This window comes from Triturus cristatus, chromosome 5_2 (assembly GCF_964204655.1).
Source record: "Triturus cristatus chromosome 5_2, aTriCri1.1, whole genome shotgun sequence".
Lineage (NCBI taxonomy): Eukaryota > Metazoa > Chordata > Amphibia > Caudata > Salamandridae > Triturus > Triturus cristatus.
The window spans coordinates 535,490,291-535,506,707 of record NC_140588.1 but is presented as its reverse complement, the minus strand read 5'-3'; the positions used below and the strand labels follow the sequence as shown (position 1 = coordinate 535,506,707).

General features: G+C 49.6%; 1 protein-coding gene across 7 annotated transcripts in view; it reads right to left on the bottom strand.

Annotated features, from left to right (window-relative positions):
- Positions 1 to 16,417, bottom strand: part of UBP1 (upstream binding protein 1) — a 533,655-nt gene that overhangs the window by 11,412 nt on the left and 505,826 nt on the right. For 2 of the 7 annotated variants that reach the window (XM_085607612.1, XM_085607615.1), the window contains 2 exons: positions 16,135 to 16,168; positions 5,636 to 5,977 (listed from right to left, as the gene is read on the bottom strand). In XM_085607612.1, the coding sequence (XP_085463738.1) occupies positions 5,776 to 5,977; positions 16,135 to 16,168 (236 nt within the window). In that variant the 3' untranslated portion in view covers positions 5,636 to 5,775. Of the gene's footprint in view, positions 1 to 1,780; positions 5,978 to 13,677; positions 14,198 to 15,794; positions 16,169 to 16,417 lie in introns of those variants that run through there. The other 5 variants (XM_085607611.1, XM_085607614.1, XM_085607617.1 and 2 more) reach the window with 5 other exon arrangements.

Genomic DNA, 16,417 nt, shown 5'->3' with positions numbered 1-16,417 from the left:
GTATTCCCAGATTCACCATATACTTATTTTTTTCCTTTTTTTCCTTCTGCAGCACACATTGAAAGAGGGAAAGAGCATCAGTTTCCCTTCCTGCACAAAAAACAGTCCTGCCTGCAATGCAGGCACCCTTGCATCTTGGTGCAAGGGTGCCTGCACTGGCACTAGGCAGCAGTATGTGCACCAGTGCAGGCAGAGAGCAGAAATGTACCGTATAATGTTAAATACAGTGCATTACTGGACTCTTTTTTTCACGCAGACAGCTCAGCAAGGTGTTTTGCTGCGTTGCGTGACTATTTGATAAATATGCCCCCTAGTGTTTTTGAAGCCATCCCTCTGGATAGCCATTCCTTATTGAAGGGCGTGAGGGCTGTTTGCATATTTCCTGAAAAGCCAGTGGAACACATATGCATGGTGGCTCAGTGTGAAAGTCCCATGGGCCAAGCCACAGTGTCCCACTGAATCAAAGTCACACTTCAGGATTTGTTTGTAGGGGTCCACAACACCAGAGGTTTTTCAATGTGGTCTGGTAAGTTTGATAACTAAGGGCCTGATTTAGATCTTGGCGGACAGGTTACTCCGTCACAACAGTGATGGCTATCCTGTCCGCCAAAATATAAATTCCATAGGATATAATGGGATTTATTTTTCGGAGGACGGGCAATACATCACTGCTGTGATGGAGTAACCCATAAGCCAAGATCTAAATCAAGATCTAAATCACACCCTACGTTTTCCCTGCTCCCACAGGCAAGAAAATAGCAAATTAGGAGACAGGTGCTGTTAGGCACACCAAGGGCAAACCAACTAGAGTCAAAGACCTTTAAGTCTATAGAGTCCAGCTTTTTTGAATTCCCATCAGGAGGCACTCTGAGAAAGGCACTTGGGTTCAGTTTTGATGAAGACGCTTGAACAACTTTACCTTATGGAGACGGGTAAAACAACAGCAACTGTCGGTCACCTTGGACAGGTATATGTTTTCTAGCTGTTTTTTTGTGGAGTATTTGACCCGAAAGGGTTTTCTCCCATGCAGCCAGAACAAGTTCCAGAACAGCCTCACTGAAATGACACAGTAGATGTGTTTCAAAATGTTAGCAATATTTAGCCTCAGCAGAGGGTAAGGCGGCTGCTTCTCATACACCATAGTAAATGAAGAGACATCTGAAGAAGGGCCAGAGGAGTAAGAGATGTCTGTTCCTGGGGAAATATCCAGGACACTTGCATTTAGAAAGGCAAAATATGAGCCTTGACTTGATCTGGCACAATGCAAACTTTTTAGCATTCAGCTTCCAGTTATTTGACAGCACAGATCCAAATTATGTTAGAACTGGGCTTCTTAAAACAGCAATGGGTCTTGAAAACCTCAATAATGAGATTCTTGCATCGGAATAAAATTGCATGTCATGGCTCTGTAACATCTATCCTACGGGAAAAGAGAAATGTATGTAGCCACAAATACAAATGCTGGCCTTTGGTCTTGAATAATACATCAAAGGTATTGGAAACGGAATTAACCTGCAACATGTGCCTTGTTGCAAAGTTACCAATTATTTTGTTCCATGCTCTCCCCTGTTCATCAGAATTAAAAATGGGTAAGCTGGTTGGGCACATGCTCACTGATCCTGAGTGTCCTCTAGACTTGTAAATTATACACTGTACTGGGTTGTTGAAGTGTCCACCCTCACACTACCTTTTCGTTCCAAATTAGGATTCAACACTTATTTCTTCATATTCATAAATTAATTGATATAATGTATTGTCAAAAACTTATAACCAAAAATTCTTCATTATTTATTATCCATTTATTGAAGTATCCATTGTATTCACCAGAATTCATTGCAAAATTAGAAAGATAATCATCATGAAGTCAAGATCCTCAAGGCATTTCAGACCGGAGGTCCTTAATCAGGAGGTCATTTTATACAAGTTTGACCCTGTAAGTACTATACTACTCATTTTTATAACTTTCTTGATATCAGAAACTCCTCTGGGGCCACCTCATTGATTTACTTATGTCCTTCCAGCAGGCTAAAACAGCGTGGTCCAATCGCTAACTTGAGGAGGCTAAGATACTACCCAATTGTGTAAGTGATCAGGCTTTTGTCCACCACAGTTTATGAGACCTTTTTTCCATTCATAAGTGTGTCACCTGCCTGTTACGTGTTCTGTTTTATCCTTTTTTATCGCAATATTCGTGGTGCGTAACCACGGTTGGCAGCATGTATAATTGAAGCATGCAATACAGCCTTGTTGTACTTAGGTTTGTTTTCTCCATTTCAGGACAGCCTTTAAGGCAACATTATATTAAGGTACACCAAATATAGGATATATAGTGTTTGGATTATCCTTCATTCCACCCCAGGTTCCAAACACTGTGTAGATTAGAATCCACCAGTCCTGATGAATTGCCCTTTTGATCATTATTAACTTCTTGATGGCAGGAAACATGTCAACCTTTTAACTTAACAAAAGATCTCAGAAAAAGAGACCCTTGAGGTTGCTAATCGGGCATTCCAGCACTGGCCCGATGAGGAGCATACCCTTTGATGTAGCATGACACCCACAAGGGTATGTGAGGGCCCTAGTTCCTAAAGGAAACATCCCCCTAGTTCCGATTCCTCTTTCACTGACCTAACACATTCCCTCCTTTATCCTGCCCAGAACTGCATACCCTTAGTTGATAGGTTTTACCTTGGGAGCATGTATGGTGGACCTACATGCACTACTGGTCTCACCTCTTCTTGTGATAGTACCTCTGCTGAAGCCATGAAAGTAACAGTAGGGCTGACGCTGCTGGCGAGACAGGGGAGATTAGCCCAGAACCCTAAACTGACGAGTCCTGTCAGACCGCATGCCCAGAAGGGATGACTGGCCATCACCTGAAAAACCAGTTGACTGCAGCCAGGAGTTGATGCAGATGGCAACGCTGATGCCAATGGCCTGCCCGATGAAATCGGTGGTGTACAAGTCAAAACGAATTGGGAACTTGGCCACATTGTGACCATCCTGGATGGCTTGGGGTAGGACAGGTCAGAGATCATCAGGGAGACCTGGGAGAACTTGAGCCACCGGATCCCAAGGAATGTGAGAATCGCGGCCCAGGAGGTAGCTGGTATTCACAGACCTGAGGGCCAAGCTGGTGGCTGGTGGAGGTTCCCAAGGGCCTCTACACATACAGCTAGACTCCATACCGGGGGTAGTTGGCAGAAAGGTATTCAGGTTTATCTGACGCTTAGAAGCCTGCAACACCAAATTTTAAGGGGGTGTGAGCTGAGACAAAAATAGAGAGATGCCAGGAGCAGGGCGGTGGCGTTATGCAATCTGCCGATTAACTGGGAGGGCCATAGCAAGGTTTGGTCCAAGCCCCGAGAAGGGTAGCTGTAAGGGCCTTATTGAATGGCGGGAGGGGCTTGGTAGATGCTTGCCCTGGCTGGAGCACTTTATTCAAGACACTGGTTTTGACCTTTAAGGTGGGGAGCTGGAAGTCAAGAACATCAGCTGCCCTGCGCATGACCATTGCATAAGAGTTCTCCTCAGGGGTAGGACCAGGGGGTGAGAAGAGGCCCGTCTCAGGGGATGTATCAAGGACATTAGCCTTTTGATGGTCATCATACCAATTTTCCTCATGGCATGTTTGCTCTATTTTGTCACCCGCTTCATACTCAGTGTCCGAAACGGGGCCAAACAAGGAATGCAATGTATGAGTCAGCCCTTGTTGGGGGGTGGCAAGTGTAGTAGGGGAGGTGATGCTTCAATGGAATCTGAGCACGGACTCGGTCGAGGTCATGTTAGCGCCCACTCTGAGTTAGAAAGCACAATGGGTACCTCGTCCTCCAGCCCTGATGGCATCAGCATCGAGATTCCAATAACTGGCATGGATCGTGGTGCCAGAACTGGTACCAGAGGAGGCCCAATTGGGGATTTGTAGGGTCCAAACCCACAAACCCACCAGCCGTACCACAGATAGAGAGCCTCAGGCTGCTTGGGCCCGAAGGCGCACCAGAGGGAATGAATCCGAAGAGTTGGCGCATGGCCTCATGGAACTCTTCAATCTGCCTTGATTTTGCAGACCGCCCCAGAAACGTAGGTTGTGCCGGGACAAGTTGAGGGATAGGCTCTGACGTTGATCAACTTTGGCAGACAGATTGAGAGCCACGCTTGGATTTTTTGTGCTTTTTCTTCAACTTAGCCAAAGATTTGGAGTATAACAACGACTAACCTTGGGAAGGAACTCTCCTGCAACTTCTGGACAGGGAACAGGACAGACCGTTTGACTTGGACTGGTCTCGTCGTGGAGTCTTCTGGTGCTTGGCATCAAAGTTTCACCTTGCAGCCTTGTATGGCCTTCGAGTTCATAGATGTGCAGCCACTCAAGACCTTAGAATCATGGCTCAACAGGCAAACCTGATGAGAAGCTGTCACAGACATTTGTTTGCAATAGTCCCTACAGGGTGGTAATCCTGTCATCTTTGGAGACATTTCCTTTGCACACTGAAAAGTCTTGATTCCAAAACTGTCTCAAAGAGACGAGAGGTAGCTCCAGATCCACATCTGGTGGAGCAGACAGAAAGTAACTGACGTCCGCATGTGGGAGTGGTGCCTATATAGACCCCACATGTGATTTCCAGAGTGAGACGGCATCAGTTTGGAGTCGCGGTTTCCGGATCCAGTCTGACCTCAGGGGAATATTGAAAAGGTGAAGAATATGCAGTAAGAAGTCTCTATCAGAATGATATACTTATTTTACTATAAAACCATTGTATAGGGTGTAAACACAGCACCTATGATGTGAAGAATTAAGTGTCATATGTGGACTGAAGATTATATTCTGCCATCCACTTTGTGACCATGAAAACATGAGGCAGTCCTCCACTGAGGCTTGGGTCCCTTGCATCCTCCAAGCATTTATTTGCAGACATACCTGCAAAGAGAAAATCTTTTACCGCCCAAAAAACCTGCTTCTACATACTAAATAAGTCACTCATTAAAATTACCTTATTGCCCATAAGGGACAGTGCATAGGGGCTAGAAGTGGTACATGCTAAATTCATGTTAGCATTTACCTACATTGAATAAATCACCAAAAGCTATGTTCACTCTATTGGGTTTAGCTGTTCCTATAGGGAATACTGGTAGAGCAGATTAAATCACTATTTCTGCATTATCCAGTAGGAAACAGCTATAGAAAAAGTTTGAAAACATTTCCTATTTTATACAGCTAATTGGAAAAGTCAGATTTATTTCTAATTAGAAAATATATCAGCAGACTGCAGCTGCTGGCTAGCCCCATCCTGCCTATATTGGGATGTGCAATTCCACCAAGAAGCTGCACAATAGATTAGACTGATTGGCAGGTAGACGTGAATAAGTAGGGATGGCTCATCTGAGTTCAACTGAACATTAATGGTAGAGGCTGCTGCCATACAGTGTCAAATCCTGCATGACAGAACTGCCTGAGGCACATGTAAAACTTTGATTGCTCTCGAGTGTGCGAAACAAGCCCAGATCACAAGTCTTGTTTAGCCCTTGTGTGGTTACTGAAGAACCCTGCTTTGTTTTACTAAACATCTGCCTTATTTCCCTGTTGTGGGTGCAGTGACTTCTTCAAACTGGATTTTAGTACACTCCACTGCACACCACATATATCAGAGCCCATGTTTAGTGTGGCTGAAAACTTTGGCCATCTTGGATTTGCCATGACATGTTGCATTTTGGGCCTGTTAGCAGTAAAGCAAATAGGAATCACTGAAAAAGTAGGCAAGCCTGGGAAGTTTTGCTTCATTGGTCACAGAGGCACAAGTAGTGTCTTAGAATGTCCCCCACCCACAGAACGACAAACCATATAAAGCTGGAACCTAACCCAGTCTTCCTAAGATCTGGTCTTGTGAAACGGTCCCAGACTGAACTTGCTGCTCTTGGCATCTGTTCCACAGCGACAGATTGGATTTCATCTTCGTTCCACACCAAGAGATCTCTGCAACTTTGAGAAAAAAACAATTAGAAAATAAATAATATAAATAAATAATTAAGTCCCATTCTGAGTTTCAGTGGGAAAACTCTAAAGCACCAAAGGGACAAACCTGCTTTAGGCAGTCTTCCTTTGGTTCAGTGGCGACAGATACAGTTTCAGCGGTTCACTGGTGTCCCAAGTGGAGATAATTTTCCTTCTCAAAAAGTGACAAATTTCTATGCTGCATTGGGACTTGGAAGAACTTCACCTTTTTTTTTTTTATCAAAACTTTTTATTAATCAAGTAGGCAAGGGCTGCAGGCCCCTGACAAACCAGGGGAACTGCCACATAGTAAATAGCAACAACACTTGACATTTTGTCGTATAGAGGAACAATGGAGAGCTATTCATACGGCATCTATCAAGAAACCCCCCCCCCCCTCCCTTCCCAACGGCCAACCCCCTCCCCCCGACCGCACCACCGCCAGACACCACCAGAACCATCGCTATACAGTTAGTATGCAGTACCACGCTTGGCATTCAAGTAGGCCCCAAATCTCCATCCGCAGGGACCGGTGCAAGGAAAATGCCCCTATAATCAGCCCACCGCTTCCAAATCTTGAAGTGTTTCCGAGGGCACCCACGCGCCTTAAAGATCGGTAACTCCAGACCCATATTGAAATCCAGACCCCGTTTCCAAACATTGAGAGAGGGAGCCACCGGGGCCTTCCACGCACGAGCTAAATCCCGCTTGGCTGTCGTTAGGCCCAGAAGCAGCAAGTGGCGCTTATAAATATTGCCCCCAATATCAGCCATAACATGGGGCAACGCCAGTCGGGGGTCTACAGGGAGATCCCAGCCCAACACTTCGGATAAGCACCCAAACACTCTCCCCCAAAACCTATACACTGTAGGGCAGTGCCAGACCGTGTGCACCAAAGACCCCACCTCTCGTCCACACCTAAGGCAGTCCGGGGAGGCAATAAGACCCGCCCGCCACAGCCGCTGTCGCATGTAATAGGTCCTGTGCAAATACCGAAATTGGACGAGACGCAGGCGGATCACTATACAAGCCTCACGGGGGAAGGCCAGCGCCTCCCTCCAGTCCGTCTCGTCCAACGGCCCGACATCCGTCTCCCACCGTTCCCGCAGACCCTGCAGGGACGGGGCCCCATGAATCACCAAGGACCGATCTATTTTAGAAACTTTCTTCTCCTGGAGATCCCCCATAAACACCTGAGCCTCAAGGGGACTGTATTCAGGAATGGATTGGAGACCCTCCAGTCTAGGGGCGAAGGCGTGGCGCAGCTGGAGGTATTTAAAGAACTACGTCCGTGGCATTTGATACTCATGCTGAAAGACCTCAAAGGATTTCATCACACAGCCCTGAACCACCGATCCCAACGTAGAGACACCAATTCTGTCCCAGTCCCTGAATCCAGAGAGGGTCGCCAACTGAGGGAGGAGCCCGTTCTGCCACAACGGGGTCTCCCGGGTAAGCCTACCCCACCAGCCAATATGACGCAGAGCCCGGCTCCACACCCGAAACACCACTTGAGTGACCGGTGGCAGTGCCGCCCGCAACGCAGTCGCGTAGAGTAGGGTATGCACTGTATGTGGGTCCATGAGGCGCCTCTCCACCGCATATGCCGGGTCCCCCCTATCTCCTTACCACCATTCGTTGAGGACCAATAAATGGGAGGCGTAATAATAGGATAAGATATCGGAGATAGCCAGTCCCCCATCGAACACGGACAAAAAGCAAACCTTCAGCAACAACCTGGCCAGGCCCCCTTCCCACAGAAAGTGACTCAGTACCGCATTGACCTTCCGAAACCAACTGAGAGGAATCTCTTAGGGGTGGTTTTGGAGCTGGTAGAGAAGTCGAGGCAGTGTCACCATCTTAAAGATGGCAGAACAGCCACAAATGGTGAGAGGCATACGCGCCCAGAGCTTAACATCACGACATACTTTCTCCCACACCGGCACCACATTGCGCTCCCAGGCGATCGTCGGTACGTCGGTCAAAAAGACCCCCAGATATTGCAGCCCTCCGGCCGCAATCCGCAGAGACGCCGTCCACTCCCCCTGCACGTCACGACCGCCCAGCACCCACAGGGTGGATTTCCTCGGGTTCATGTAGAGCCCGGACGTCTCCCCAAAGACCTGCATCATGCGAAGCAGCCGCGGTCTGGTTCTACCGAGATCCGACAGGAAGAACAACACGTCGTCGGCATATAGGGCAATGCGATCCGAGAGTCCATGTTCCCACTCAAACCCCGTGTATTGCGCATCCATACGAACCCAAGCGGCCAGCGGCTCCATGGCCAGGGCAAATAGATATGGCGACAGGGGGCAACCCTGTCGCGTCCCCCGGTTCACCGGGAATCGCGCCGAGGCCGCCCCCGCCACCCGAACCGAGGCTGTAAGATCGGTATACAAAAGTGTTAAATAGGATAAGAAGCTCGGCCCCAGATTTAGCCATTGCAGCAAGGCAAAGAGATAGCGCCAACTAAGAGAGTCAAAAGCTCTATCTATGTCGGCCAACAGGAGAGCCGCCCGAGCCGCACACCGCTGAACCGCAGCTATCGCCACATGTGCACGCCGGATGTTGTGGCGCGTTGCCCTATGGGGCATAAACCCGGCTTGGTCCGGGTGGACCAGGGTAGGAATATAAGGCAAGAGCCGGTTGGCCAGGGCCTTGGCCAGAATCTTCGCCTCCACATTCAGAAGGGAAATCGGCCGATAAGAGGCATGTTGTTCAGGAGGACGGCCCGGCTTGTGGAATACGACGATCTCCGTGTGGCGCCAATCAGCCGGCAAAACCCCCCGCTCACAAGCATCTTCCACCACCGCATGATAATGGGGCCCCAGTTGCATAAAGTATTTGCTGAAGAACTCACTCGGGAACCCATTCGGGCCGGGGCCTTCCCGACGGACAAGCTCCCCAGCGCCATCCCCAACTCATCCACCGTGAGCGGGCGCTCCAAGTCTGCGCGCGCCTCATCCGAAAGGGCTCTAGGGGGAAGATCATCAAGGAACCGATCCACAAGCCCCCCGGTTATGGTCTCCCGCTGTTCGTACAACTCCGCATAGTATGCCGCAAACCTGTCCGCTAAGGCGCCAGGGTCAGTCAACACCCGGCCCTCTCTATCTGTGATCCCCGGGAGGGTCTGTGCATGATGCTGCCCCTGACACAGCCTGTAAAGCATGGTCCCCGATTTGTCTCCCCACTGACAAACCCGACTTCTCGTAGCTAACCACGCCTGCCTCGCCTCGTCCAGCAGGAGCGAGGCATATGTTTGCTGGGCATATTGCAACTGACACCGTGTGGCCCAACTTGATTCCCCCTGGCTACTGCTCTCGAGCTCCCGAATCTCCCGCTCCGCCTGAACCAATCCCGCTTCACGCGCTGGGCGGGCCGCCGCACTATATGAGATGTCAACTCCCCGCAACGTAGGTTTCCAAGCTTCCCATAGGATATCAACTCCCGACACCGAGCCTACGTTTCGGGCCCAGTAAAGATCCAGAGCCTCCGTCATGCGGGCGCAGTAGTCGTCCTGCCGAAGATGCCAGCCCGAAAGGCGCCAGCGAAATTGCCCACTGACCCCCCCCCAGCCGCAGACGAAGTGATACAGGGGAATGATCCGACAAACCACGGGGGAGGATATCCGCCTCCACCCCCCGTGTCACCGCGGCACCCGAGAGGAAAATGTAGTCCAACCGAGAGAACGAGCCATGAACGGCAGAAAGATAGGTATATGCCCGCGTATTCCCATTAAGCCGCCACCATGCATCCACCCAATTGAGGCCCTCAGCAAGAGCCCGTAGCTTGGTTGGGCGATCATCTCCTCGCATACCACTCCCCGAACAGCGGTCCCGCGACACCACCATAACCTCATTCCAATCGCCGCCCACTATTCCTGCCGCCAACGGCATCTCTGCCCACACACTCATGATCTTTTCGGCTAGGGTCCATGAAAAGGGGGGTGGGGCATACACGCTTCCGAAGATCACTACTTCCGCCCCAATCTTGCCTTGCACAAAAACATACCGCCCGTGCGTATCCGCCCACAAGCGTGTGTGTGAATATCGGACCCGTTTATGAATGAGAATGGCCACCCCTCGGGAACCCCTAGTGAACCCAGAGTGAAAGACCTGCAGGTACCCATATCTTTGAAGGCAGGGAGCCTTAGTACCCAGGAGATGCGTTTCTTGCAAAAACAGGACATACGCCGACGCCCGCTTGGCATACTGCAGAACCGCCGCCGTTTAATCTTATCAAGCAGGCCGCGGACGTTCCAACTCAGAACTCGGAGTACCGCCAGTCTCCCATCCACCCTAGTAATTGTATCAGCCATGATCGGTCAATGGAGGCCACTGATCCCCCTCCAGGAGCAGCTTAATGCCACCCTCCACTGGCAGCTCCCACAGGCGTGCGCGGTCTAACAAACCCCATAACCCCAACAACAACATTGCCAACCCCCCCAACCCCCCACCCCATACCTCAAAACCACTGAAGTATCTGTCGCGGTGGATAGCATCTCAAGACCCCAACCATGGATCCCCGACCCCCCCACCAATGGATCCCCAACTCAACCCCACCAACAAGTCGCAGGTGACTACCCCGCCCGCAATACGCTACTGCGGCACCTGCCCGTTATGCATTTCCCCGACCCAGGACCCCCCCCGTCCCCACACACACAGCATCAAGTAAGACACATGGTTCGCAATATGATAAAGTCCCCCGCCAATGCAGCAGCAGCAATCAAGGAGTGGAAGGTGGACGCCCAGCAGCTCCCCCAGCTCCAGTCTGCACTCCACCAGATTTGGAGCGGCGACGCGACCTGGACCGCCAGCCCCGTCCACCCCTCTGCCGACCTCCAGGCCGAGACGTCCCATCATGCGAGGAGGTGGATCCACCGCCAGGGGGAGTGTGACAACGAAGTTGCACAGTTTCATCCGTCCATTTAAACACCTCCTCAGGCGTATCAAAGAACAAGGTCTGGGATTTGTACACCACCCGCAACCGAGCCGGGTACAACAAGGCGTAGGAGAGCTGGAGTTCCCGCAGCCGAGCCTTAGCCACCAGAAAGGATTGGCGCTGCTGCTGTACCAACCGCGTATAGTCCAGAAAAATAAGAATGCGAGAATTTTCGAAGTGGAGTGGTTCCTTCGCCCTGGCCTGCCTGAGGATGACATCTCGGTCATGGTAATCCCACTGGCGGTTTTTGGACCAGCGCCCTATGCGCCCGTTCCACCACGAAACAGCTGGAAAGAGTGTCAGGGGGGAGCCAGGATACCAGCCACTCCATCAAGAAACGCTCCATATTAGAACCTTCACATCCTTCCGGTAAGCCTACGAAGCGCAGGTTATTGCGGCGAGCCCTCCCTTCCGCATCTTCAACGCGGCCCACTAAGTTCTTGTGAGAGGATTCCAGGGCCGCCATCTGTTTCTTTAGGGTCGACACGTCGTCCTCCACCCCCGAGGCCCTGGTCTCCGCCTCCGTGATGCAAGCCACTGCGTTCCGCAAGTCCTGTCGCAGCAGTGTCACGTCGGAGCCCACCGCACCAATTTTCGCATCCAGCATGTCCCTGGACTGGGTAATGGCCACCAGCAGGGCCGCGTTGTCCGGGGACGCCGAGGCCGCCCCCCCGGCCGGGCCCGTGAACTTGTCGATAGGCCCTTGTTTGGCTGACGCCCCGCCGACTCGATCCCTGGTCATGGTGCGGCCGTCCCTCACCACTCGCCCCTGGGCACACCCCCGGGGGGGCTCCCGCCACAGAGACCGGGTCGAGCCCAAGAGGCTGCTGCCCCCACTCCAGGCGCACCAAGACCCCGAGACACTGTCCAGAAAGGAGGCCCCCAGTGAAGCGAATAAAGGATAATACACACTGCAGTACCAGGAGAGGGGTCCGCCGCCCGCAGCGCGCTGCCGGCTACCCCACCATCTCACGCCACCAGCAGAACCCTCCCCGACCGCCGCGGCCCGAAATGGCCGCCGAGCGCCCGGGCTCTCACTCCAATCACTCCAGTAAGGCGTCCAACAGAAGGGGGGAAAGACAAGACCAGTCCAGCATCCACGTTATGGTCCCAGCCCTACTAGTCCATCTGTGGCCCGGCCCCACCAGCCGTGATACGCAGCACCGTCACCATGGACCCCCTCCCCCGCACCACCACACGGCCCGGTATGGCCGCCGAACCCCCGGCCCTCCCATGGCGATAGGCACAGAGAGATGGATGCGCCTCGCGGGGGGGGGTGGCGGAAAGGAAGACATCCGCCACCGATGTCCACTCACCGCTACTCCTGTGGCACCACACCCCCGCCGGGGTATCCGCTGGGCCACCACTGGCGCTGTCTTCCAGGGCCACTCACGGGGAGCTCCTATCTCTGGTCTTCGTGCACTCCGCCCCCAGGGTCCACCTAAGCCAGCGCTCGCCGCCCCCGTCCACAGCTCCGGCCCTCCGCTTCCGCTGCTCCGTCCGACGGGGACGATCCACTCCGCCACCGCAACAAATCCAGGCCGCGGCTTCAGAGGCTCGACAGGCCCAGGCCCCGCCCACACGCTCGGCACCGTCCCACGGGCCCGAGAAATGCCAGGATGCCACCGGAGTCAGCCGCCAATGCCCTCGAGCCCCCACCGCAGCAGGGGAGAGTCCTGGATCGGGCAACAGGATCAATGGAAGGATATTTAACGGCGGGCTGGACGGAGCCGAGCTAAGGCACGTTCGCAATGTCTGCCTGCCAAGCCACGCCCCTCCACCTTTTTAAAGAAACGTGTTAAAAGTCCTTTTCTGAAGTGGGATTTCAAAACAGTTTCTAACTTTTTTGGCTCCCAGACTTTCAATGAGAGCAATTTACTTGGCTGTCAGATCCAGGCTCTATAGCAGTCGGCATGAGATTGCACCTAGGTTTTGGTCCACCACAACTGTTGGCTTACATTGTTCGCTCTACTTTTCTTAGAACTTTTTTGTTTTAATTCTTTAAACATTCCTATCTCCAGCTCTTGTTATTGGACTTTTGTTGTTTTGTTCTTTTTTTACTCACACAAATTTTCTTTTCATTTAAAATTTGGTTGTTGGCCTTTATTGTGTTTTAGGTGACTTTTCTACTGTTTATGCAGCTCTTTAATACTTTACACACTGCCGTTGATTGAGGCCTGACTGCTTTGTCCCACGTTCCCAGGGATTGATCACAAGTTTATTTAATTTAATTTGTGTAATATCTAACAGGTGGTAGCCTTATTCTTTGAGGTGAAGAGTTGTCCAACACAAGTAATAATCCTCTTTCCTACAGGCCTGTTTTGTAACCTTTTAAAAATTCTTTCAAAATGTGAATCTTCGATCTCACATGCTTGAGTCTCCCACCATTACTAGCAGGAAAGTATTCAGGCTGTGACTAACCTATTTTTGGTCTCTGGGTTTGGGGCCTGGTGTTTTCTGAGTATCCTTGTTCTCCATGTACATTTGCACTTTGTTAATGGAGTTAACAGCTTTCAGTTTTAGAATGTATTTACTGTCCATTTGCACAGGTTTTGTAATTGTTTTTATCAACAATACAATAAACAAACTTGACGCGAATGCTGGTTTCTAGTGTTGTAAGAGGGAAGGGGTTTATCAGTCTTAAAGTCCTCTATGCAACCATAATCCTCCTTTTCAACCGTTGCAAGGGTAATTGGAGTCACATTCAAACAATTCTTCTATTAAGGCAACTCTGTAGGCATTCAGAAGATGTTTCACTAAGGGTTAGTCTTTATTTTCTCTTTTGCAACTCAGGAAATCTCAGCTGACTTTGAAAGCTATGAAGGAGGCATGAAAGATAGCTATGGATGTGGTGAAAATCAATTAGAAAAAGGCACTTTTGAAATCATTGACTTCATCTTAAGACATTGGGGTTGGTGCCACTGGAGTCCAGAGCTGCAAGAGTCCCCAAACTTGCAAAAGTGGGATCATCCCTCAGGGACTGGTCCAGAAAGTACTAGAGCCATCCTGAGCAAATATAGCTTGGCCAGAAGGAAGGAATCAACCTGCTTGGGTTGGCCGATGGAGTCAGAAACTCGCGCTCCAACTCTTTCAATGTCTGGATGTTCTCAGACAGCAAGGAAGAGTCATGCATCAGGTAATGGTATCGAAACTCCGAACAGTCCGCGGAGTAGGGCAGTTTCCTTGAGAAAGAAGTGAAATTCTTCTTCCTATGGTGTTGTTTGTTGGAAGGTCTTTTGACATGTCATTCCTTGCCAAGAGATTTACCTGAAAGGGAAGGGGAACATTTTGGTATCTTTCTGATAGATATGCAGGCCACAGTGTCACAATCAAAGAGCCCATCTAATTCAACAATGAACAAGGATGGAATACTTGAATTAATCACAGCCACCGACAATCGGTCGGGTCCCTTCACAGTCCATCCTTTTTCACTCACTATGCCACTCTAAATAAAGACCAGCAGTAGGCAAATCAGTCTTGGTCCTGCACCAATAGAAACTCTCCAGCCCGAACTGTGAAACTATGACTCCTCCAGTCACGAACACAAGACACACAAGAAAGGTATGCCCAGACCTCGGTCCAGGTGTTCACTAAGGCAGCTCCATACTCAAGCCAATTAGGTTTAGAAAAACAGAAACTGACGCTGGTGAGCTAATTGTCGCCTAATATACTCCAATTACATTAAATCCAGCGGCTGAAGTTGTGGCTGAAGACACGTGGTACCACCTTACTGTGCGGAAGATTTATTACTGGGGAAAAGTTTCTGGACCACTTTGATACCTGGAAAGATATTCATACGAGGTATCAGAAGGACGATGTATTCATCAGAATTAAATGTGTACCAATGTGACAAAAACCTGACTTTGTGGCGGGCCTCACCAACAATAAAATGGGTCCAAAATCTATTTATAAAATCTAGTGGCAGGTCTGTGTGTAGTACTACCTATGTCTTCAGCTCTGGTCACTTTTCACATCATGGTGTGTCTGTAGATACCACTCTTACAAAGGGGTGTGGGGCAGTGCACCTGTGGCTTGAGACCCCTCACAGTTTGTTGTAAAAACAAGCTCATCTGCAGCTTTAGGCCACAGGGACACGGTGGTACCAGACTATGAAGATGGCACTACCCACAACAGAAAGTGGATTTTTGGAGACCAGAGTTCCCAGGGGTTATAAAGGACATATTGTGGATGACTACTAAAGGAATTGAGGGTCCTATATCACATAATTTCCCTAAAGATGATGCTGCAACTAAAATCATTAGAAAAGAAATTGGACTTTGAAGAAAGTTCCCCAGGCAAACAGTCCTAAGCAGGCCCTAAAGGCTGATTTAATTTTTGTTACTGCCAATGCACATCATTCCATTTAGCAGATTATCGCACTACACTCAACTCATTTGCATTCACATTATCATCAATCAGGATTTATTGTTTTAATCTAATTCTGATCCCCATTTTGCATACCATATGTAGATATGGAAATGGCAATGGATAGCATCTAACATTTGGGAACATGTAGACAACAGGGATGCTATCCCCTTTCCACTCAGTCTTACCTCTACACGCAGACCCACACCACCTCCCCTGCCTGCTTTATGTCCCAGTCCAACACATTTAGTGAACCTCGTATGATGTGAAAATGACAGCAGTTACTCCCTGCATTTTAAGCCGTGGGATTGGCTGAACCACCCTCAGCATCCCAAACAGTGTGTTTCGCATACACCATCATTTCACAATGCCTTTGCCTCCATACTGAATGGAAACTGCTGGCCTGACATCCCATGCCCCGTCCGCCACATAAAATAATCAAGCTATCACATGGTAAGTGATCACATAGCTCAAAAATATGTTTAAATTAACCTTTGAATAGAGAGTGAAAAAGCAATGCCGTGAATTTATTGTCCATAACCATCTTGTTTTGGTTCCTATTATAAAGGTGGCCTATATGGATGGTATTACACCTTGTAGGAAGTACAGCAGTGTTAGCGCAAAGAAGGAAGTTCACCTTCTAAACAGCTGTAGCAGTGCTGAGGAGGAATTTCATCTTTCAAATAATCCATCATAAATATCATTTTGTATTTTCAATATGAAACATTTTATATGGTGATGTTGAATCCTTAAAACAGTAGGATGTACTTCATCACACAGTTGAAATAATACTCCACTTTCGTTGTGACGTTAGTTCAGATTAGAAATCCGGTGCTTACTTCAGTACGAGATGGATTCCATGGCCATGCTCAGCTGGAAGGGAAAAAAATAAAGATCAGATACAGCATTGTTTGCTATTACTTTCTGCTGATCACTCACTTACATACCCCTGACGCTTCTCCGCATCGTATTACACGCTCCTTGTACATGCCTATGGGCTCCCAATGGAGCTTGATGGGCGATCTTGACTTTTTACAGTCATCCTCAGTTGACTCACAGCCCTCCAGTCTCCCTTCTTTTTCGAGACATTTGCTTTTCCCCCCGCCCTAAAACAAGACCTTT